This window comes from Tasmannia lanceolata, unplaced genomic scaffold (assembly GCF_043159265.1).
Source record: "Tasmannia lanceolata isolate RefF3 unplaced genomic scaffold, GAP_Taslan_0.1 ptg000037l, whole genome shotgun sequence".
Taxonomy (NCBI): domain Eukaryota; kingdom Viridiplantae; phylum Streptophyta; class Magnoliopsida; order Canellales; family Winteraceae; genus Tasmannia; species Tasmannia lanceolata.
Genome location: NW_027518714.1, coordinates 27,476,380 through 27,499,546, shown reverse-complemented (window position 1 = coordinate 27,499,546; position 23,167 = coordinate 27,476,380). Strand labels below are relative to the sequence as shown.

The 23,167-nt window shown below is 39.4% G+C and overlaps 1 protein-coding gene across 2 annotated transcripts in view; it reads left to right on the top strand.

Moving 5' to 3' along the window:
• LOC143860646 (FAD-dependent oxidoreductase family protein) overlaps positions 1-23,167 on the top strand; it is an 85,877-nt gene that overhangs the window by 23,516 nt on the left and 39,194 nt on the right. For both annotated transcript variants that reach the window (XM_077371392.1, XM_077371393.1), the window contains exons 2-5: positions 9,393-9,542; positions 21,612-21,826; positions 21,935-22,005; positions 22,117-22,279. In XM_077371392.1, the coding sequence (XP_077227507.1) occupies positions 9,393-9,542; positions 21,612-21,826; positions 21,935-22,005; positions 22,117-22,279 (599 nt within the window). The remainder of the gene's footprint in view (positions 1-9,392; positions 9,543-21,611; positions 21,827-21,934; positions 22,006-22,116; positions 22,280-23,167) is intronic.

Genomic DNA, 23,167 nt, shown 5'->3' with positions numbered 1-23,167 from the left:
GATAATTTTATTAGGAAAGGAAATCACATACAAGATGGTCACTACATAAGAGCAAAGAAGCCACAAAGCAGAACAAATCAAAAGAGAACTATCATGGAGGAAGCAATTCAAAAATCTCCAATCTTGTCTTGTGAACTCCTAATTGGCCGATGCAGTTCACCTCATAGTTAGCCATTCTCCTAACTTGTTGCAAACGAACTGGGTACTTGATCAAGAATCACCTCGATCATATCTGGGAATCTCCGTGGTTGTGATTGACTCCCATCCATCCACCTGATATTGTTGAGGTAGTCTCCCTTCATGATAAGTATACCCATATCACTATTGTCCATGATCATGATGCCCTAGAAATGCGCCCTCACTTCTGTCTCATTGGAATTCTTAACCCCGATGGGGCTCGAAAAAGTCCACTTGATATAGCCAGCCTCATCTCTAAGGACTCCTCCTACTCATTCCAGGCCAGGATTTCTAATACTTGATCCGTCAAAATTCAGCTTCACTAATCATGGATCTGGAGGAATCCATCTGGGGAAATCGTCTCAACTCTCTCTTTACTTAAACAAATCTCCCTCCAACACCGACTAAGGTTTATGTTGGAGAAAAACTTGAAGCAAGATAATATCCTTACCCAAGATATAATGAGCGAAAAAGTCCCTTTGTATAGATAAAGAGCGGTCCTTTAGCTTCATCTTTTTAATATCTGAGCATTCCTTTCCTTCCAAAGGGTCCATATGGTAGCTAAAAGTGCAACTTTCTAAAGGATCCTCTCTTTCCTAGGACAAGGAGCATAGGACCAGCTGTCTAGGAGTTGATCAAACGATAATGGAAAACCCATTGACAGCTCGGATCTTTTGAGGATGCGGCTCCACACATATCTGGCAATGTTGTAATGAATAAAAATATGGTGACTCATAAAGCACAATAATCAACGATAAGTATCTTCAAGTTATGCTGATGATCAACCATCAAAATCTTATCCTGAAAGGCAGTCCATTTGAATGAGTAGACTCTAGGAGGTGCTGTGAAGCCCCATACTTTTCTTAGATGCAAGGAAAGCATACCGAGAGCAATATGGTGGTAGGACTTGATACAAAAATCCCCGGATGAGTTCTAGCTTCAATTATTTTTATTAGAGTCGAGGATGTCTAGAAGCGGGCGATCCTGTCAACCTTTATGTCGAAAAAAATCGCCGGAAATTAAGCTTCCAAGAGATCCGCTCCCCATCCTTCTTGAAGTAATCCTGAACTAAGGCTTCTTTTTTAGAAGTCACATCAAATAAAGGGAGATGATTTTTCACCCCCCTTAGGATAATGCGCCCCCCCTTTTATTGTGATTTGACATGTCAAAAAGTGTTAAAAAGTCTGCCCACAATTCACGTTAAAAGGGGGGCGCATTATCCTACAGGACAAGAGGGGGGGGGGGATCATCTCCCTAGGTAAAAGCTCCATTAACACTGCCTCTTTGGACCATCTGTCTTGGTCAAACATAACACTGTCCCATTTGGACATTTTAAATTTGACGCCTTCTACAAATAGATAGTTTTGTCTTAGGATATCTGAAATACCCCAGAATACTCCCTCTACTAAATTCGTTCCCCCTTTAAAGATGGGCGGTTTTGTCCTATAGCATTACTTTGATTAGGGCTCTTTTAAGAAGTCTATAAATACAACCTTAAGAGTTTTGGGAGACTAATCAAACCCTAAAATGTTTTGTTCAGCCCTAGAGGGAGAAACTCGCGTGGAAGGAGAAGAGAATCGAGATCTAGGATTGGAAAACACGAATCGAGGTAAGATCTGCACTCCAAATCGATCTTTGAAGGTTAATCGAATCCTAAAAGAGGAATAGTGAAATTACAAGGGAGACTTTGATGATTGAACCATGATAGAAATAATTTATACGCTGGTTCTTGGATTTCTTGAGGATCATATAGTTTCTTAATCCCCAACGAATTCAAGATCAAGTCATCTTGGGTTTGGAAATTAAGATTTTGTAGCTTTTGACCTAGACCTTAGGGCTTCGATGTGATCTCCGTTTATTGGGTATTGATGCATGAAATTAGGTTTAATGGAATCTCCTCGTCAAACAGAGTCCGTCGGATCCAACCTCACGTGAAACAGAGTTCAATCGAATAAGTTATGACCCTTTGAACTTTGTGGGAAATCGGGTAGAAAATGTGCGATTCGCGACCTCGGGAAGAAATCCCAAGCCAGCGAATCTCGGCCGCCCAAAGAGAGATGTAAGGAGGTCCAATCCGGGTGCTTGAAGGTGGAGTTCGAAAAATCCGAGGGCCGAATTTTTTTGGAAATTCTCAGACGTCCGAAGGGTCTTACGAAGGATGTGTTCGGACGTCCGAAGACCCTGTGCGGGCACTCGAACCCACTTGAATATGAGAATTTACTTATTTAATTCGAGATGTAAGGAGGTCCAATCCGGGCGCTTGAAGGTGAAGAGTTCGAAAAATCCAAGGGCCGATTTTTTTTGGAAATTCTCAGACGTCCGAAGGGTCTTCCGAAGGATATGTTCGGACGTCCGAAGACCCTGTGTGGGCGCTCGAACCCACTTGAATATGAGAATTTACTTATTTAATTCTGAATATCGGGTCAATTATTTTGACTTATTTCTGGGACCCAATCATGATTGAATCGACTAAGAACATTCAGTTAATACAAGGAAGATCCAATAGAGATTGATTGTGAAACTCCCTTACTGTTAACCTTAGGGAATTGAAGAACGACTTCGAGACTGACTCAACTCCAAAACCGTGATCGAGGTGAGTAATAGATATTACTCTAATAGGTATTCGCAAACCCTTTTTGGATGTTTATTGATTCTTTTGATTTCCACCTATATTAGAATATTGATATTCATATCTCAAATTGAATTCTGAGCCCAGTATATTATCAATTCTGAATGTTTGAGGGCACAACCCACCTATTGACTCTTCTGACCTAGTATTGTAATAAACTCACTATTCTCATTTATTGAAACCCACTATTGAATATTGAGTCATTGAATAGTGGCAATTCTTTGGAAGCTTAAGTTTATTATGGACCCATGCCAATGGGGAATGCATAATTCATTGGCAGATTGAACGAATTCTGAACTATTGGCCAATTTTGGACCTGTGTCAGTGGGGAATGCATAATACACTGACGAACTGTCGACAGTTGAATTTCTGAATAATAATAGACTAAGCTCTTTCTGAACACAAGATGTTTTGATTTTTGACATTGATGTGTATCGAAATACCATCTGAAATCTGATTTTGACCATTTGCTTTAGATTATCTCCATTATTGATATTTTATCTGTTAGTGTAGTTCTTATTGCTTTACATGAGCTTTGGCTCACTCGTGGTTTACAAATTTCAGATCCTGAGGCGTGATTTCAGCTTGAAGTTGGAGCGACGAGGGAAGATTACTATGTGGAGAAAGATTTTACTTTGTTTTTAGTTTGTTGAGTGAGTAGTAGTTGGACATGATTTTTATTCATTTATTCAGTGTTTGGGTTTGGGAGTGAGAGATTGATTACTCAGAATTATTTAGTTAAATGGTTGATGAATGGATCATGGACCTAATTTATTATAGTTTTGAGCATGGTTCTGTATACTGTAGCCTTGCATGCTTGTAGAGTTTACTTTACAGGTGTGGCGCTGTTATGTTCCAAGCCATGGTGGTGGTTTGGGGCGTGACAATATCCCTTCGCACTGTCAAACCATACCATCTGTATTTATCATCAGAAATCTAGTTACCAATGCAGGTGCCTGACGTAACTCTGGTCCAAAGTTAAGGATTCTCCTACCCAAACCCCCATAACCACTTACCATATGGGCTTTGTTAACCCCTCTAAAACTTAGAATTCTTAGCCCTTCAGCTTTATTAGGTCCGTAGATCTCCCAGCTAACATGATGAAACTCTGAATCGCCCCAAAAGAAGTTCCTTTAAATATGCCCAATCCGTTTAATTGCACCAACCGAGCAAACAAAAAGAGAGATGAAGTAAATATAGATATTAGCTAGCACCGCTTTAATGAAAGTGATCTACCCCAAAACGATACCATGTTTCGCTTCCAAGTAGATAATTTTCTTTTTGTCCGCTTTCAATTAGATCCCAAGTTATGAGTTTTGTTCTGTTTGTCAGGAATGGACGAAACGCTTCGTTCCGGAGGTAAATCAGGTACGAAATGAGTATGTATTTTCTTCGTCCAGGATTTCGTCCATTCCGGACAAAATTCGGTGGGAATCCGGAATTCCGGTCTAAACGGGGTGAAATGCCCTGTTTGGTCCGGAATTTGACAAAATTCCCCCCAAAAATATCAAAATGCCATTGTAGCCGTTGGAAAGCATTTTTTACCCTTTACCCTCATTTTTGACCTTTTTGGCCGTTTTATAGCCGTTGGAAGGGTATCTCTCATCTTTTGGTGTCTACAAGTCCTTACAGCTCTATGTATACCCCTCTAGCAGATGCTGATGGTGACAACGACGATGGCTACCACTCGACTGAGTATGATGATCTTACTTATGAGAGCCCCTAGGAGGATTCGGGAGACGACTGAGATGCATTTTGTATTTTTTGTGTTTTCTTATTTTTTATGTATTATTTATATTAAATTTAATTTTTAAATAATAAAGATGCATTTTTTACATATTTGGTTCATTTAATTGTTTCTTATATATTTTGAACAATTTTTTATTTTTATTTTTGGATTTTTTCATATTTTTAACTTTTTAAAAAATTTCAATCGCTGTAGCGGAATGAAAATTTTCGAAGAACGGATGAAACGTCGAAACGTTTCGTTTCGGTCGCCAAAATGAAACATAATTTATAAGATTGGATCAGATTCCACATCCTCTTCTTAGATCTCCGCTCACATAGGAGACGACCCGAGTAAATGGTCGGGAACGGTTCCATGGAGTAACCAAGTAAGCTTTTCAGGCTATTTCCCTCGACCTCTATGAGATGAATACCGAGAAGTTTAGACTTTTGAAAATTAGACCTTTGCCCTGTCATTACTTTATAGCATTGGAGCACTGCTTTTAACTTCAATACTTTGTAAGCATCAGCCTTACTAAAACTATGGTGTCGTCCACAAACTGTAGATGTGAGACTTCCATCCCCTAAGGCCCAATGTGGAAGCCTTCAACGAGGTCATAACATCTTTTATCTGGCATTCTAGTGAGGGTTATACCATGAACAGGAAAGTGGATAGCAGATCTCCCTCCCTCAGGCCTCAGGTGGATTTAAAAAACCCTTTAAGAGAGCCGTTCACTATGATAGAGAACCAAGCAGAAGACGCATCTCATCATCCAAGCTTGCCACCTAGATCCAAAAACCCATTCCGCACGCCAAATCTCCGGTCTTGTAAAGGCATTCCACTAGACCGATCTGTTGGGAATCCCATATGTAGACTGCCCCATCCACTTTAGGGACCAAATCAATAAAAGCAAATGGCCCTCATATAACACCTAAAAAAAGCCACAAATGTCATCTTTTGATGTGTCCCAATAATACTGAAAGAATTCTAAGCAAAACGCATTCGGTCCAATAACTAAGTCATTACTAAGCGAGAACACACCCAATGTTTCAAAACACAGACTCCCTTAACGTTATTCGCTGGCTTAGGGGCTCCCATAAGTCCCTTGGTGTAACGACTCGATTCCGTCAAGTCGCTACAAGCAAAAGAACAACGCAAAAATCATGGGATTTTTTTTTTTTTTTAAGATAATCAACAACCACGACAAAAATCTTATTCCAAATTAAATAAGTCTACCATAACAAGAGGTCCTTTCAATACTCATACTCCAAATGAAAAGTAAAGTTTTAATCACTAAAGTTCAAACTAAAGAAAGTCCCGACAAAATAAAAATAGAAAATGACGCAAGACGTCATAGCGCAATAATCCATGAAGCGAACTCTCCGATCACACGATCCCTTACCCATGGTTTCTTCGTTTGCAAACGCTCCGCCATCTAACGCCTCAACCCCTGTGGTGGAGAAAACAACGTTAGAGCAGGGTCCTCCAGAGACCGAGCGGAGTAAAAGGAACAATATAAAAGGGCATGTAATAATAATTCAGATCCTTAGCAATCATCTAGTAGCAATAATAAATAACTGGAGAATAAAACTACGCCATCTATATCAGTATAAACATGAATGAATGACAATAATGAATGATATGTTATGTGTGCATCGAATATGTAAAATGAGACAACACTTTCCCCAGGTACATCCGACTTTTCCCCAGTTTACTTTTCTGTCAGTTCTTTTCTGACTTTCTCCTTTTTGCCAGTGTCCTTACCGCACGACTACCCACCACCCCTGTCCAAAGGTAGTGGCCTTATGGACTCGGATTTCGGTCTCGCATTTAATACCGAGCCGTTTCGGGGATACTATCCCTTTGGATGGTTTGCCAACGAAAGGCTGTACACGCTTCTCGCGTTGGCCTTTGGACCTTAGGTCCCAGGATGATACCACCACACCCTTAATTTCACCTTCACTCTCCCCCATGTAGGATATGCAATTAGGGATTTTAAGGTACGTTACCTTTGCCTTCTTATCCTGCATCATTTCACATAAATGTTAGAAACAGTTTATTATTTATTTCATTTCAAGTAAACAAGTATAATGAGCTATACAGTTATCACAAAGAAAATAGTATACGTAAGATTACTTTGCATGAAACAAGTTATATTGAAACCATTACAACACAAGGTCTAGCTGTCACCTGCCTTTTCAAATTCTGAGTGAAGATAGAAACCGAAAAGTCCCAACAAGAATAGGGAATGATCAACCTGGAAGTAAGGCCACACACATACCATTATTCTGAGTTCCTCATAAGCATACCATTTTATCTTAAGATTGCTTTGTGAAGCCTTTCTTTATTTTCCTTACTTCTATAAAATGGTCATTTTAAGAGTGTTAAGTGTACGAATAGACCTTTTTGTGAAGAACATGCCTAAATACATTTATTTCTCAAGTGAAGGTCTGTTCGTGAAGTGAAATATGTCAAAACACAATTGTGATTACCTTGCTTGTGAAGGTTTTCGCATGAAAATAGGACAAGACAATCTTAATTTGTGCAGTTATCAAAATGTTATTGGGCTGAAAATCAGCAACTGTTCATCAATCAAGAAAGGCAAACTGAGTCTGTGTATTTTACAAGATTTTGGAGTATAAAATCAGCCGTTTGCTACACTATCCTAAGAAAAGACAAGTTATTTTTGTGTGGTTATCAAAACATGTAGTATTTAAAATCAACCACCTGTTATACCAGAAAAAAACAAATTGTTGGTGTGTATTTATCAAAACATGGGTGTGTTCAAAACCGGCAGGTTTGTGCGATAGAATTAGGAAAAGACAGGTTGATGATGTGCGGTTATCAAAATATTGAGTGTTAAATCTGCTGCATAAAATAAGAAAGATATGCTGCCAAACATGGGAACGCCCACATCAGCAGCCTCCCTGTCTTTTTTTTTTTTTTTGAGAAGATATATTACTCCCCCCTATAAGTTACCCGAGGCAGCCCCCTTGTAGCAAAAGAGATAAACTTGTTATTCCTTTACAGGGCTGCCCAAGGAGGAAAAAGGGCTGGATATATCACTTTCCCTAAGTATATTCCATTATCTTTTTCCCTGTATGTTCATTCTATTTGTCTTCCATCTCAAATATTTCCTTGATTTACAGGTTTTGGGATTACAGCCGATTTAGATGTGAAGATATGGAAGAGGTTCGAATAGGTCTGATTCATGATGATGTGGGGTTTTGGGTATTTTCTTATTTGATTTGGGGTGGTGTATGTGTAAAACGAATTTTATTAAGCATAAATCTGGGCATGGTATTTGTGATACATGAGATGTGGAAATCCAGGAATTTAAAACAAGACTACTTACTTGCTGTAGAAGAATGATGAAGGTTGAAGAAAAGAAGGGCTGATGGTCTCTTTCCTCTAATCTTTACTCCCTCTTATTTTTTTATTTTTTTTTAAGCTACTGCTGCCGTGAGAATTTTTTTGGGCGAAAGTCACACGGTTGGATTTTTATGCCCTAGATTATATGTATGTATATTTTTAGTTAGTTGCCTCCTAGTTAAATTCTAATAGATTGCAAGCTTCCAATTTAGTTTGGTCTCTTTTTTATTCTATCTTAGTTAATAAAAGAAACACAATATAAATCCTTCCCCCTTTTTTTTTTTTGATAAAGGCACCGCCAACTGTGGTCCACCATAGCAAACGTACACTCCCCTATTGGGAGATGCGTACGGCCCTGAAAATATGGGGAGATTTTAAATCTAAAAAAAAATCTTGCAAAGAAATCCCTATTTAATCTCCTTTACATCTTTACTTATACACCCCTATTTTTATCTCTAAATTGGGTTTTAATTTTGGTCTAGGGATTAAAAGATGTATTTAAGTGGTCCCACTTAACCAAAAAAAAAAATAGATTATATAGGAAATAAGGGGTCGTTACACTTGGAGATTTGATCGCCTCTTCGATGAAATGCTTGATTGGGTGGATCCCTTTCTATTGTCTTTCAGCATATCCTCAGATCTGGTAATGGGGTGGCTGATAGCCTTGACAGAGAAGGGGTTTCTAAGTAAGATATGGCATTGTTTGATTCCCTCCCTCCCTAAGTTGTTTTTTTTCTTATCTCTTGTTTGTATTGCCCTCTCTTTTGGGTTTCTTATCTTTGTATTGACCGTCTCAGTCTGTTCCTTTTTTCGTAATGAAATCTGTTGCCATTCAAAAAGAAAAATTGATTAAAATATACAATCATAAATTCTAATTTTGGTTTTAGAAGTTGATGTGGTGAGTACTGTTGTTTTGTCACCAAGGGAACCCAAAAAGAGTTACCTGATAAGCATGCAAATTTGAACAACTACAAGTATCATAAAACTTGATGGTTGCTTAGATCTTTTAATTAGTCAAACTCAGAGATCTTTTGAGACTGTCTGAAATGGTCATTGATAGCCATACATAAATAATCATTAAAAAAAAGATTGTAATGCGGAAATTAATGAATACATAATTTAACATTTCCCTTGTTCGTTAATGATAATCAAGGAACTTTTGAGACGCATTGGTTAGTTATTGTGCTATTTGATTTTATTGCTTGTGTTTTATCAATGATAGTTTGGTCTTTAGCATAGCTTGGCAATTTGATGCAAGGTTATCTTGCCTCTTCGAAATGGGCATCATACTGGTGTTTGGCACTTCGGTTTTGTAAGTGTAAATGTAGTATACATTATGTACCTACTTTATACCTGGGTAAAATGCATCTTCGACAAGTTTTCAAATTTTTTTTTTTTGTTTCTTTTGTTTCACTTATACATTTTTCTTGAACTCTATTCAGCTATTCAATTTGTTGAGCATTTGTTTGGCCCTCTTAATGATCATAGGTCAGGGGTATATATGGATGTCACATAAAATACCTGGAAAAGATATATGGGAGCTTTCAAGGAGAAGCAAACAATTGTGGGAAATTTTGGTAGAGAGGATACACCTGTTGGGCATGGATCCACTCAAAGTATTGGGTTGGAAGAAAACAGGTAATTTGGTTCTTAATTGTGAAATTTGCTTGTTTCTAAGGGCTGCAAAATGAAATTTGAAATGTTCTTATTTTTCTTCGACCTTACTGTCTGAGGAGTTATTGAAAATTTGAAAATTTGTTGTTTTGAATTGCAGATTCTTTTGGGTCAATGCTGAACTTGTTTGTGTTTTTACTTTTAGGGTATTGCTACTAGAATGTTGTTGTGGCCCTTCTATCATTTTACATAGATTTATTTATTTTTATTCATGCAGATCTATTTATTAATTTTTTTATTCAATTTGATTATTATGACTGTATGTGCAATATATTCATGTGGAATATTGCCTACTTGTGCATATACATACACATATATTATGTATGCATATATGTATATATTTAGGGATTTGCTAGGAACCATCACAGAAGGCATTTTGAGGCCCGGCTGGTGGGCCCACATTGTTTGGGTGATCCAAACCATTCATCTGATGGGTCTTGACATAGATAGGGTGTGCCCAAAAAATCTTCTCCATAGGATCATCCTAACCCTTCGATTAGTGGAGGTTAAAAATGGACAGATTTGTGGAGGTTTAAACCTTGTGGAGGTTTAAACCCGTCCATTTTAACCTCCACAAATCGAAGGGTTTGGATGATCCTATGATGATGATTTTTTGGGCACACCCTATGTCAGGGCCCATCAAATGAATGGTTTGCATCAGCCAAACAACATGGGCCCACCCTATTTCTGGCCGTCGTAGTAGAAAATTTATCTACTCCGACAGAGTAGAAACATTTTCCCCTTATATATATATATGTATATATATATATGGCGAGAGAGAGAGAGAGAGAGAGAGAGAGAGAGAGAGAGAGAGAGAGAGAGAGAGAGAGAGAGAGAGAGAGAGAGAGAGAGAGAGATGCACGTGTACACATAAATGTATGTGACTTTTGAGTTTGCATTGTGTACATTATTTTATATTGACATGTTGGCTCTATAAAGGTCACCTTACTGTTTAGGATGAGACTTTCATGATGAGGTCTGATGCAACTTATGATTATTGGTTCGAATGTGAACTAGGTAGGGATCTCTCGATTGAAATATTTAGTTGGTAGGATTACTCCCAAGGTTTGAAGGTCCTGATATATCGGCCATATTGTGGACCCCCTTCGATATATCGGGAATGTTGCCGTATGTCAGCATATCGGTTGGGTTCCAATACCGATGTATCAGCCGGAATATTATATTCCAATATTTAAAGCTGTTAACTACCAGTTTACTCCAAAAGCTTAAGCTGTTGGTGAAAGGCGTTATTTATCTTTTATACTTTAACAAAAGCCATGATTACTCCCAAAGTGTGGAATATATTCCTAGTTTAGGTGTGCATCATCTTGTTGCATAATAACATTTTTTATTTATAATGCACATGCTATGGACAATTGCTTACTATGTATATGATGGTTGATCATTCTTCGTTTCATTTTTTGCTGTCTACTCTCCATAGGTGACTCAAGTACCCTACTAATGATTTTCATTAGATTACAAGGAGATATTATTTGGGGATCTTTACTTTGGCGTGCAGCGTCAGAAGTTTCTATGATTCCATTAAGTACCATGGACCGATGGGAAAGTTACTGAGACAAATCCAAATATTGTATGTTCAATAAAATCTTGATATTTAAATAATCACGAGCATATTCTACTTGGTTTGTCTGATTACATTTAGGTGATTTTTCAAATACACTTGTTTCACTCATCAGCTCATACATCAGCAAACGTTTGATTGCAAATATGGTGAATTATTTTAGGGAAATGATATCACCACTACCGTAATTTTGATGATCGCACTCCTCACTTTATTAAAAACTAAGGTATGACCCGCACCATAGGATGATCCAGACCGTCCATTAGATGGGCCACAGCCTAGATAGGATGTGCCCCAAAAATCATTTCCATAGGTTGATCCTAACCCTCCGATCTATAGAGGGTTAGGATCAACCCTCTAATATTCAGTCCCTCTATAAATCGGAGGGTTAGGATCAACCTATGGAAATGATTCTTGGGGCACAACCTATCTAGGCTGTGGCCCATCTAATGGGCGGTTTGGATCATCCTATGGTGCTGGCCATACCTTACTTTTTAAAAATGTGAGGAGTGTGATTATTAAAATACGGTAGTGGTGATATCATTTCCCTTATTTTATAGAGATATTTACATATTATATCATTGGCTAAAGAAAAATTGTTTTCCATAAGCAAAGAAATTTCCATTAAGGGGTTTAGTGAAGGTTTCAACAAGTTAGTTGGATAGGTTTGGAGTTCACTCTTACCATTGTGGTTTTATACCATCATTACTAGGTATGATACTGTCTCGTGCGCTACCTATTTGAGAACACCAAAATTTCACAATGGTAGGTGTTGTATACATTTTGAAAATATGCTATTAGCCCATGGTATATGTTGTGCGCCCCCGGAAAAAAGATACAGCATGAAAGTATCCAACTTTATAACTAATATTCCTTCAGTCTGTTGTCTTATATAAGTTCATTTATGCTTTATAAGAGGGAATGACTATTGTTGCAACTTTTAACTAAAAAAGTAGAAATTCTTCCTGGTTTATAAGAACGTGGTGCTAGAAATAACAGAGTTATGTTGTATGCCATTAGTGGTAGGTTGGTAATTATTTTCATTGATACTTTATAAGAGGGAGTGGCTATTATTGCAACTTTTGACTAAAAAGTAGAAATTCTTTCTAGTTTATAAGAATGTGGTGCGAGAAATAACAGAGTTATGGTGTATGCAATTAATGGTAGTTAGGTAATTATTTAGATCCAATCATATATAGGTCACTGTATTAGTGATTTACATCATTATGAGAGAACAACCAAGTTCCAAGAAATTTGTCCCCGTTTTCTTTCTCCTTTTTTTTCTCTCTTTTCAACTACAGAATTTTGAGTTGGAGGCATACTTAGGAATTCCTCTGGGTCAATTATCATGACTTTCTCAGGACCATGTGGGACATGCGATTCTAATGAAGCCGAGGTTAAGGCCCTACTCTTTGGCTTGCGATGGGCGTGTGAACACGATCAACGTCCACTTATTGTGGAAGGAGACTCCTCCAATGTAGTGGCCTGGGCTACTGAAGCAGCAAAGGGACCTTGAAGACTGCAGGAGATTGTCGCAGAAATATTGGACTTGATGCGGGTACTAAACCCACCCCGCGAACACCGTAGGCGATCAGCAAATGAGATGGCGGACACTCTGGCTAAGGAGGGAGCAAATCGGGAGGATTTTGATGTAATTTCATATATGTGATTAGTGAAGTCTATTAAAGTAGGATATTGTTAGACATGCCCTCCCTTTTCTGTAATATCTCGGACCTATCCGGGAAACATCTAATATTTGTAACAGCAGGCTGGGACTAGTGGTCCCGAATGCTATTCCAATATTAATGAAATTTATCATCTTTAAAAAAAAAAACCTACATAAGTTTGAGGCCGATTTGATCTGGTATTAGCTCCAAGTTGATCAAGATTCAAGTGAATCTCCATTCAATTAAACAGAGTTATATCCTTCTTGGAAGCAGAAAGGGAGACTAATCCAGACTATATCTCTTTTCCAGAAGTAGGTACACGTCATACATGCTGATGTGTACATGAAGATAGAAAAGTTTGGCAACAAGGTTTCCACAAAAATACAATGGGAGACTAATCCAAATTATGAGACCTAACTTGCTTAAGACCAATTGATTGTTGTCTGGATCAATTCCGTCCTTGTTTCTGTGTTCCTTATGCAAGTTTTTGCTAAAGTGAGCAATGAATCTTACATAGCAAGAGTTGATCTACACTGCAGATTTGTTGAAATTCAGGAGGGTGATACGATTATGGTACACATCAAGTCAGAGCAATTTGCTAAAGGCGTATTCAAAAATTTATACTACAGAAGTTCTTTCCTCATAAGATCATTAAGAAGAACAATGTGAATGCTGAGCGCCTCCTCCGGCGTGTCCCTGCCGTTCTGGTGTAGGGTTTCCTGGTTGGTATCGGAATATTTCCTCCCATTTCTGCTGTCTCTGCTTCTTCGGCTGTTCCTGTTGTCTCGGTTTCTCTGCTTGTTTCTTCTTCTTCTTCCTCATTCTCGTCGTCCTCTTCATTTTCGCCTTCCTCTTCCTCGTCTGTAATTGTGGAAGTACTCTCTGGTTCTGAGTTTGATTCCCCTACTGTATACACTTCTGGTTCATCATATTCATTATCAGTCTCTGAATCGATGTCAATCTCGTTATCTCCTTCTGCTTCCGTCTCATCTTCAGAGGTGTGAGGTGAGATTGGTCTGCACATTGTGAGTCAGTTAAGATTGTTATGGCTCTCCAGCTCGAATGGAGGATTATACGTAGAATATGCGATCGTCTGGTTTGGGGAAGAATCGAATTGCCTTCCAGCCCGGTGTTGGAAAACAAAATATCGAAGGCCGGGGGAAAAAAAATCTACAATGGAGGGGAAAGTTTAGGCGACAGATGGAAAGTGAAACGTAGTCGGAGGGAGGAGCGTCTGCAAAGGGTAACTATCAGAAGAAAAGAAAGTAACCTGGGGGACTGGAGGTGCTCAAAGTGCAATTTCTTAAATTTCAGAAGAAGAGCAGAATGCTACAGATGCAGGAAGGTGTGGTCTGGTTTTGATCTCAATTTCCCTGTCGGATTCCACAAAATTTTTCCGACAAGCTCAATAAGAACCCTAAGGAAGCAGCTACCCAACAATATTTTGAATAAAAGAACGGTGGAGGAGGTATCAAAGAGTCCAGTAGCGGAAGTTGGTAGTCAGCCGATGGAGGAATCTGTCACATTAGCTCCGGAACTGATCGACACTCTTTCTATGTGCCCTGAAGAAATATGGGCTGAATCCATAGAGTTGGGCTCTAGATTTGGCATCCAAAGAACCGTTTGGGGTAAAACTAAAAAAGGAGCAGGAAAAAACTCTACGGAGTTGAAGAGGTGGCTAGAGAAATCCTCGGGGATTTCAGTAGAATTCGAGGCTTTGCAGATTGCTAAAGGGGAGTTCGCTATAACTTACTCTCCGGATGCTTCATATATTGATTGCAGGCAACGATGGTCTACTGCAGAGGATAACCCTTTTGAAGAGTTATGTGAATGGAAGGATAAATTCTCAGGGACTTTCACTTCTTCGTGGTGGTCGATTGAAGGTCTTCCTCCCCATGCATAGATAGTTGAAAATTTCAGAAAAATAGGATGTCGAATTGGAAGAGTCTTAGCAACAGACGGTTCCTGTAATGAAGGTGGTGGCTACGAGAAAGTGCTGATCCTGCTTATGACCTCATTATCTGCTCCAGCTCTTATTAAGCTCCCAGTTTGCATTGATGAAACAGTATATTGGGTGCCGGTGGCAAGAAATGTCACTCGCCCTTCTGTATACAACGTTCGACAATCGGAGGAAACATCAGCTTTATTTCAGCAAACATGGTCGGGTTCTCTCTGTAACTATGGAAAGGGTCCGTCGGAGAAGATGGTGGTGCTCGGTAGCAAACAAGGTGCAGTGGGACTAACAAGCGCCTCTTCCTCTTTTCACCAACCCGGCGACGTGTATCCTTCAGACAGCGATAGCGTGAGACAATTGAAAGATGGGACAAGAGAGATGCACGTAGCATCTGGGCTACAGAGGATAGGTGACGTGCCGAGCGGTAAATGCTCTTCAATTCGGCGGAAATCAGCTTTTAAAATTTCAATTCCCTATGATGTTGCATCTCCGTTGATTCGTATGGAGAGTCCCCCTCCGTCTGATTCGTGTATTCTTGAATCGTGGGTCCCATGATGCCCGCAAAATGTAATGGGCCTTCCTGAAAATGTTATTTATGGGCTTTCGCCTTTTCAGATGACTTGGTCATCGAAAAGGGGTGAAGTCCATCATGGGTTTTTAAAAGTTGGTGAGAGTAGTCCATCTTCACCGTTGATACGGTTGTCGGTATCTGTCGAGCATCTTTTTAAGATTCCCAAATCGAGTGTTGTTTTGCTTGGAGATAAGGCCTCTGGTGGAAACTCTCGTCTATCTGTCAACCTTCTCGACGATTTTACTGATGTGTCCCAAGAGAGGCCAAGTTTAGGAGATGATCAAGAGGGTTTTGTTCCATTACAGGGGGGGTACCAGGGTCAATATTATTTGGAATCTACAGATCAGGGCAATTTTTCTCTTGGTCCAAGTGAACCGATTCAAAACTCCGGGGAGGCCAGCAGGGGGTTTGACTCAGTAAAGGGAGTATGTCATGGTCAATTATGGGTGAACTCAGCAGAGAAAGGCCTAAACTCTCTATGTTTAAGCCATCCGGTGATATTACTCAGATTGAAACTTGGGAGAATATGGATGAGGAAGAATATACTGGTGGTGAGTCTCCCTCCCGAGCGCTTCAGAGAAGGATAGCTTAGCTCTAGTTATAGGTGTGGAGGAAAATCTTAGAGATTTTCGGGAACCATATAATTTCCACTAGCAGAGTTTTAGGTTTATCATACTCAGGTCCGGAAGATCAGCTGAGGTCTATGTTCAGAGTTACGGAGGTAAGAGAAATGGATCAACGGTTTTTGTCTGACCCTTCAAGTGTTGAAGGCGTCAGGAAGTTGTTACGGGAGTTAGCAAAACTAAAATCGGATGTGAATTATGGAGACTTTACCAACAAAAAGAAGGATGTTCCTAATACGAGGGGTCATAGAAGAAATTGCCCTAGGGGAAGTGCACTGCGGTTGTCTGGTTTATCATGAAGATAATATCATGGAATGTAAACGGTTTGGGGTCTTTAGGAAAAAAGGCTCAGGTTAAAGAAATAGTAAAAATTAATAAGCCGGTCTTAGTCTGTATCCAAGAAACAAAGATGGAGGCGGTTAACAGAGCTATAGTTAAGAGTTTAGGTGGAAACGCGAATTGGGATTGCTTATCGTTGGAAGCAGTTGGAGCTGCAGGAGGCATATTAGTTATGTGGGATCAATCAAAATGGGAGATCCAAGATTCGTGGTTAGGCAAGTTTTCCGTTTCAATAGTTCTCAAAAAGGTGGGAGAAGCGGTTGTGGTTACTTTCTCTGGTATTTATGGTCCTACAGTTAGGGTGGAGAAGCGTAAGCTGTGGGAGGAACTTACTATGATTAGAAGTAAATGGGTTAATCCTTGGTGTTTAGGGGGAGATTTTAATGAAATCAGAAGTGTCGAAGAAAGATTGGGGTGTAGAAGAACTTCTCAGAATATGATTGATTTCTCAGATTTCATTGCTGAGAATGAATTGATTGATATTCCGATGAAAGGGGCTAAATACTCTTGGTCCAGAAATTCCAGTAAAAGTCGATTAGATCGTTTTTTGTTCTGCCTTGGCTGGATTTCCCTTTCCCGGAAGTATGTCAGAAGGTGCTCGTTCACTCAGTCTCTGATCATTGCCCGCTTTTATTGGATCCAAGATTGGATTCGTGGGGGCCCTCTCCATTCAGATTCGATTTAGCGTGGTTAGAAATACTGTCAGTGGGCGAGATGATGGGGGGATGGTGGGCATCATACAAGGTTGAAGGCGCGGCGGACTTCATTATAGGGGAGAAACTCAGATTTGTAAAAAAGAGGCTCAAAGAGTGGAATTTCCACAGGTTAGGGGCAATCTCTGAGAGAAAATTATGGTTACAAAATCGAATTAGGGACATTTCTTTGGCTGACGAGGAAAGGTTAGCTTCAGTGGAGGATTTGAATGATCTGGGAAAAGTCAAGGAGGAACACAAAGTTCTTCTACTACAGGAAGAGATATCTTGGAGGCAGAAGTCCAGAGTAAATTGGGAAGGTGATAAAAATACTACTTACTTTCATAGCATGGCAAGTGCTAGGAGGCGGAACAATAGAGTCGAGGCATTCGAGGTGAAGGGATCTCTATCTTTTAGTAAAGATGAGATTACCAAGGAAATTGTGGACTATTACAGATCGTTATATTCTTCGGAAGATCTAGTCAGGCCTAGGCTAGATGAGGTGGTTTTTAAATCTACGGATGAGAATTATCAGTCGGTGTTGGAAATGCCTTTTTCGGAGGAGGTGGAGAGAGGGGTTTTTTCGATGAAACGTGACAAAGCTCCGGGGCCGGATGGTTTCTGCCTCGCTTTCTTTCAGGTTTGTTGGGAGAGTGTGAAGGGAGATTTAATGTCATTTTTTCGAGAATTTTATGATGGCATGGAGTTGGACAGAGGAACTGGCGCCACTTTTATTGCTCTTGTGCCAAAATTAAAAGGTGCGGTGAAAGTTGGTGACTTCAGGCCTATTAGTCTAGTGGGTTGTCTTTATAAGGTGTTGTCAAAAGTATTGGCGGATCGAATAAAGGTGGTCCTTCCCCTTATTATCTCCGAGAATCAGTGTGCTTTTGTTAGCCAAAGACAAATTTTGGACTGCTCGTTGGTGGCAAATGAAATGGTGGATTGGATGGCAAAATCAGGTGAGGAAGGCGTTATTTGTAAGCTGGACATGGAAAAAGCTTATGACAGAGTGGATTGGCACTGTTTAGATTATTTTCTTCAAAGGATGGGCTTTGGTGTTAAGTGGCGGGGTTGGATTAGAAGTTGTTTATCTTCGGCCTGGTTCTCCATTCTTATTAACGGCTCTCCAAAAGGTTTTTTCAAATCTTCACGAGGCTTACGCCAAGCGGATCCTTTATCTCCCTTTCTATTTGTGATTGTAGCTGAAGCTTTGAGTTTGCTGTTGTCGAAAGGAAGATTGGAGGGTCTGGTCTCAGGGGTTAAATGCAGCCAGAATGGGATCGAGGTGTCGCATTTACAATTTGCGGACGATACTTTACTCTTTAGCTCCCCCCAGGCCTCGAAGATTCTCAACCTCAAGGCGATCCTACGATGTTATGAAATAGTAACAGGTCTAAGATCAAACTTCTCAAAATCAAGGTTGTATGCTGTAAATATCAAAGAGGCAGAAGCCTCTAGACTAGCCAATCTCATGGGTTGTCCACTGGAAAGGCTGCCTTCGTCTTATTTGGGACTGCCTTTGGGGTGGGTCGACCTCTCAAATGTGCATGGGATCCCATTGTGGAAAGAATCGAAAGAAGACTTGATACTTGGAAAAGGAATTTGGTCTCTAAAGGAGGAAGATTAACATTGATTAAGGCAGTTTTGTTTAATATTCCCATTTATCAGTTATCTTTATTTAAATGTCCTATGAGTGTCGTTAAGCGAATTGAACAGATCCAGAGAAGATTTTTGTGGGGGGGATCGGAGACGAAGAGGTCTATGGCTTTAGTAAGTTGGGAAAAGATCTGCCAGCCAGTCCAAGGAGGAGGCCTTGGTATTAGAAAGATTAAGCAGGTTAATCAAGCATTAATGGGAAAATGGCTGTGGAGGTTCGGGGAAGAGAAAGTGAGACTCTAGGCTAAAGTGATATCAGGAAAATATGGTGTTGCACCAGGTAACTGGGTTTCTTTAAACTGCTTTTGCAAACCTGGTGTGACAATTTGGAGCGATATTCTCTGCCTAAATTCCGTTTTTGATCGAGGTGTTAGATATAGAGTGTATTCTGGCGACAGGATTTCCTTTTGGTCCATGCGATGGTGCTCTAGTTCCCCCTTGAAAGTGTTATTCCCTGACCTCTTCTTAGTTGCAGATGATAAGTCAGCGTTAGTGAAAGATTGTTATGAGAGAATTGCTGGTAAAGTTATTTGGAAACCTCTTTTTAGGAGGAATTTCTTTGATAGAGAAATGCCTTCGGTGCTCAATTTCTTCCAAGTCCTTGAACAGAATTACATCAGTTTATCAGGGGTGGATAAAAGGCTTTGGGTTTTAGATTCATCCGGTTTCTTTTCAGTTAAGTCTTTTTATAAGAGCCTGATTCCTTACCAGGAAAATCCATTGGCAGCAAGGGTGTGGAAAATCAAGGCTCCTCCAAGAGTTTGTTTCTTTGGCTGGTCAACGATAGGCAATAGGATCCAAATGGTAGACTTTCTGAGAAAGAGGAATATGATAATTATTGATCATTGTGCTTTGTGTATCGAATCAGGAGAGTCGGTAGATCACTTATTCATCCATTGCAAAGTTGTTCGAGAGGTATGGGGAAGGATTCTAGCAAGGTTTGGAATGAATTGGGTTTTTCCCTCCTCTCTTAAAGAATTATTTAAAGGCTGACCATGTAATCCATGGAGGAAAAAAGGAAAGGTTTTATGGTGGCTTTCATTGATGGCCATATTGTGGGTTCTGTGGATCGAAAGGAATAATAGAGTATTTGAAGGTAAAGCTAAATCTTCTTATTTTTTATTTATCAAGGCCATTGCGTTAACTATCTCTTGGGCTCGGGCTCTTCCGCTTTTCCAATTTGTTTAGGCTTTCGATCTGTGGGAGGGATGGAGTGTAGTCTGCAATAGTAAGGAAAATATTATGGTTACTACTCAGGTCTGGCGTCCTCCCCCTGAGGGGCTAATAAAGTTAAATTTCGATGGCTCTAGTTTGGGTAATCCTGGCCCTGCTGGGATCGGTGGTGTCCTGAGAGACAGTGCCGGAGAGGTCGTTCAGGCTTTTTCTGGTCCAATCGGATCAACAGATTCGAGTGAAGCAGAGGTAAGAGCAGTTCACCAAGGCGTTCTGAGCATAGAAAGGAATAGATTAGGCAGTTGTATTGTAGAGGGTGATTCGGTTAACGTAATAAGATGGCTCAGGGGCTCTTTGATTCCTCCGTGGAGATTTCTTCATTTCTTTGATGAGATAAAAGACCTATCGGAAGGGCTTTCGGTTATATATCAGCATGTGAGAAGATCTGCTAACGCTATGGCAGATAAGTTAGCAAAAGATGGAGTTTCTAAGCAGGTTTTAGAGCTTTTTGATTTTTTACCGCCCTAATATATTGCGGGGTTGTATCCGTCTTTCTTGGCTTATATGTGCGTCTTTGTAATTGAAGGGGGACCTTCTCAGTCTTCTTTTAATGAATTCTGTTACCATTCAAAAAAAAAAAAAACAATGTGAATGCTTATGTACAGGAATTGCCTATGACGGGTACTAGTCTCGTTTTCAATGTGGACTTGGCTTTAAAATGGCACAAAGATAGATGTTGCCGATACAGAACAAGATATTCGTTTACTACCGGATCCAAAGCTCAAAGAAATATTAGAAATATGATCAATGATCAGATTATACCTATTAAGACATATGAGAGAGGGGAGGGGTGGTTTGGCTACCAGAAGTTCTTTGTTTGATGGAAACAAGGATTGTTGTCCGATTGCACATGGATTACAACTGGAGAATTCCAGCAGGTCAATCTCGATCTCTTAGTTCTCTACCAGTACGACCATTCCATTTATTCTACAAGGTCAAATTCATTCAACGTGGGGAGATGATAGAGATCAATTCAAGGTTTATAGTCATAGGAGCAAGAAAAGGCAAAATGGTCATTTCTATCACATCTTGAGTGAAAGTAATCAACCCCAAGGTTTGGTTTGGAGTTTTACAAAAGGGATGGGTCCCATCTCCTAGTTAAATGATTAAATAGAATTTAATATTATATGTTTTAATTCATAAGAGTTGAGTAGGAATTTTCTTTAACTTTTACTTGGATTTTTGTAGGGGTTTTGAAATTATCTAGAATTGCTTGGTTTCCTATATATGTAGGCCTTAAGGCCATCATATGTTTATAAAATATAGAGCTTTGCTTGCTTGAAGTGTTTTTCTTCTCCTTGGTTCTTGAAGTGATTTCTCAAACGCCTATGGGTGTGATGCCTTTGGCTCAGTGATGTGAGGCCTGTTTTCTATATCTACTTCTCCATTTCATCTTTCAAGGTATCTTCATCTTTAATATCTATTTTTTTCTGAAATTAAAGAAGCCTTTTGTAACTATTGAAACCTTATGTTCAAGTTCTATGGGATGCTAGGGGTTTTAGTTGGAATGCTAAGAATTTCACATATGTCAATATCATCTCCCGCTCTGATTAATATGGTTGGGCTTTAGAGGAATACCCATTGAAGTTGCTTGGTATCAAGTTGGCTGAATAATCAATTTTCCATCATAATTTTCATTCTTCAGTAAATTATTTTTTTGGAATTATCTAATGCTGACAAAAGTTGAAAATTCTGGTCTTAAATTCTTATTAATAGGAAGCTTGTTAATTGGTAGAACTTTGGAAGATCTAGATATGTTGGAAGAGAGGGTTAAGATGCTATCTGACGCTGGGTTGAGGGCAGAATACCTGTCTGCCACGACTTTGCATTTAAAGGAACCTGCACTTGAGGTTGGGAAGGAAGGGGGTGCTGCCTTTGTACCCGACGACTGCCAATTGGATGCCCATCATACTGTTGCATTCCTTGAGAAGGTCTAACATTACTTCCTGCTTTGTGTTTAAAAGATTGAGGTCGTTGATTTTAGTATTGATTATCTATTTAAACTGTTTGCCTATTTGTGGACACTATTTAACATGTAGGGTAATAGATCTTTTGCTTCGGAAGGCAGATATGCAGAATTCTATCATAACCCAGCAATTTCTTTGTTAAGGTGTGATTTTATGGTTTTGTGACAAAAAGTTTTCTAAAATTGGAACCATACGATAATTTTCTCACCTTGAAAAATAGTCTTATTAATTTTTCTGATTTTGACAATATCCAGATCTGATCGAAGTGGAGAGGTTGAAGCTATTCGGACTTCTAACAATTTTTTGTACAGTAGAAAGGCTGTAATAATTGCCGCAGGTGCCTGGAGCGGTTCTTTGATGCGAAACCTTGTTATGGAATCAGATATTGAATTGGATGTCCCTGTCCAGCCTCGAAAGGTTTGATTCTAAACTTGAACTGGTTTGAATTTGTAGGGATTTGAATAAGCAGCATACATCATATTGTGAACTGGTTCAATGTTGTGCATATAATTCGATGCATTTTGTTCATCTGTTAAAGTATAAAAGTTTAAATAATGCCTTCACTACGGCTTAACCTTTTGGAATAATTGGTTGTTTTCACATGGTATCAGAGCAATTGCCCTTGGTTCAAAACTCCTTGGTATTAAAAATCCACATGTAATGGCCAACCGAAAAGAGGGGCCACATGTGCCACGTGTAGGCCAACCCTAAAAAGAGGGCCACACGTGAGGGGGGGTTGTTAAAGTATAAAAGATTAACTAACGCCTTCTCCAATGGCTTAAGCTTTTGGAACAAGGTTTTAAATCCACCAAACCAAATAAAGTAATATTTTATTTCATAGAAAATTTCGGCCGAAATTGCCGGCCTAGATTTTTCGGTGAAATTCGTTAAATTTCGGGGGAAACGGAATTTTGTTCGAAATTTTGAAATTTCGTACAAAATATGTTAACGTTTCGAGTATATACAATTTCGGTTTCAGGGTTGACCGAAATTCGAAATCTCGGATTTCGTCGAAATTTAAAACCTTGTTTTGGAGGAATTGATTGTTTTCATAATATCCGAAGAACCACATGATGTCATGCTATTTGGATCACTAAAGTGGGACTGGTAATATCTGGTTTAACATTGTCCATTTAAGTTGATGCATTCTATTGGTATCCTAAGAACTTGTGGTGTCATGTTGTTCGAACTTTTAGGTAATAAGAAAATCCTACTGTTTATGACAGGTCAAAATAAACACAGGTATAGGGGTTCTTGGGTCGTCATTTAGGACTGAATGAGTGATAAAGATTCAACTGTAAAAAA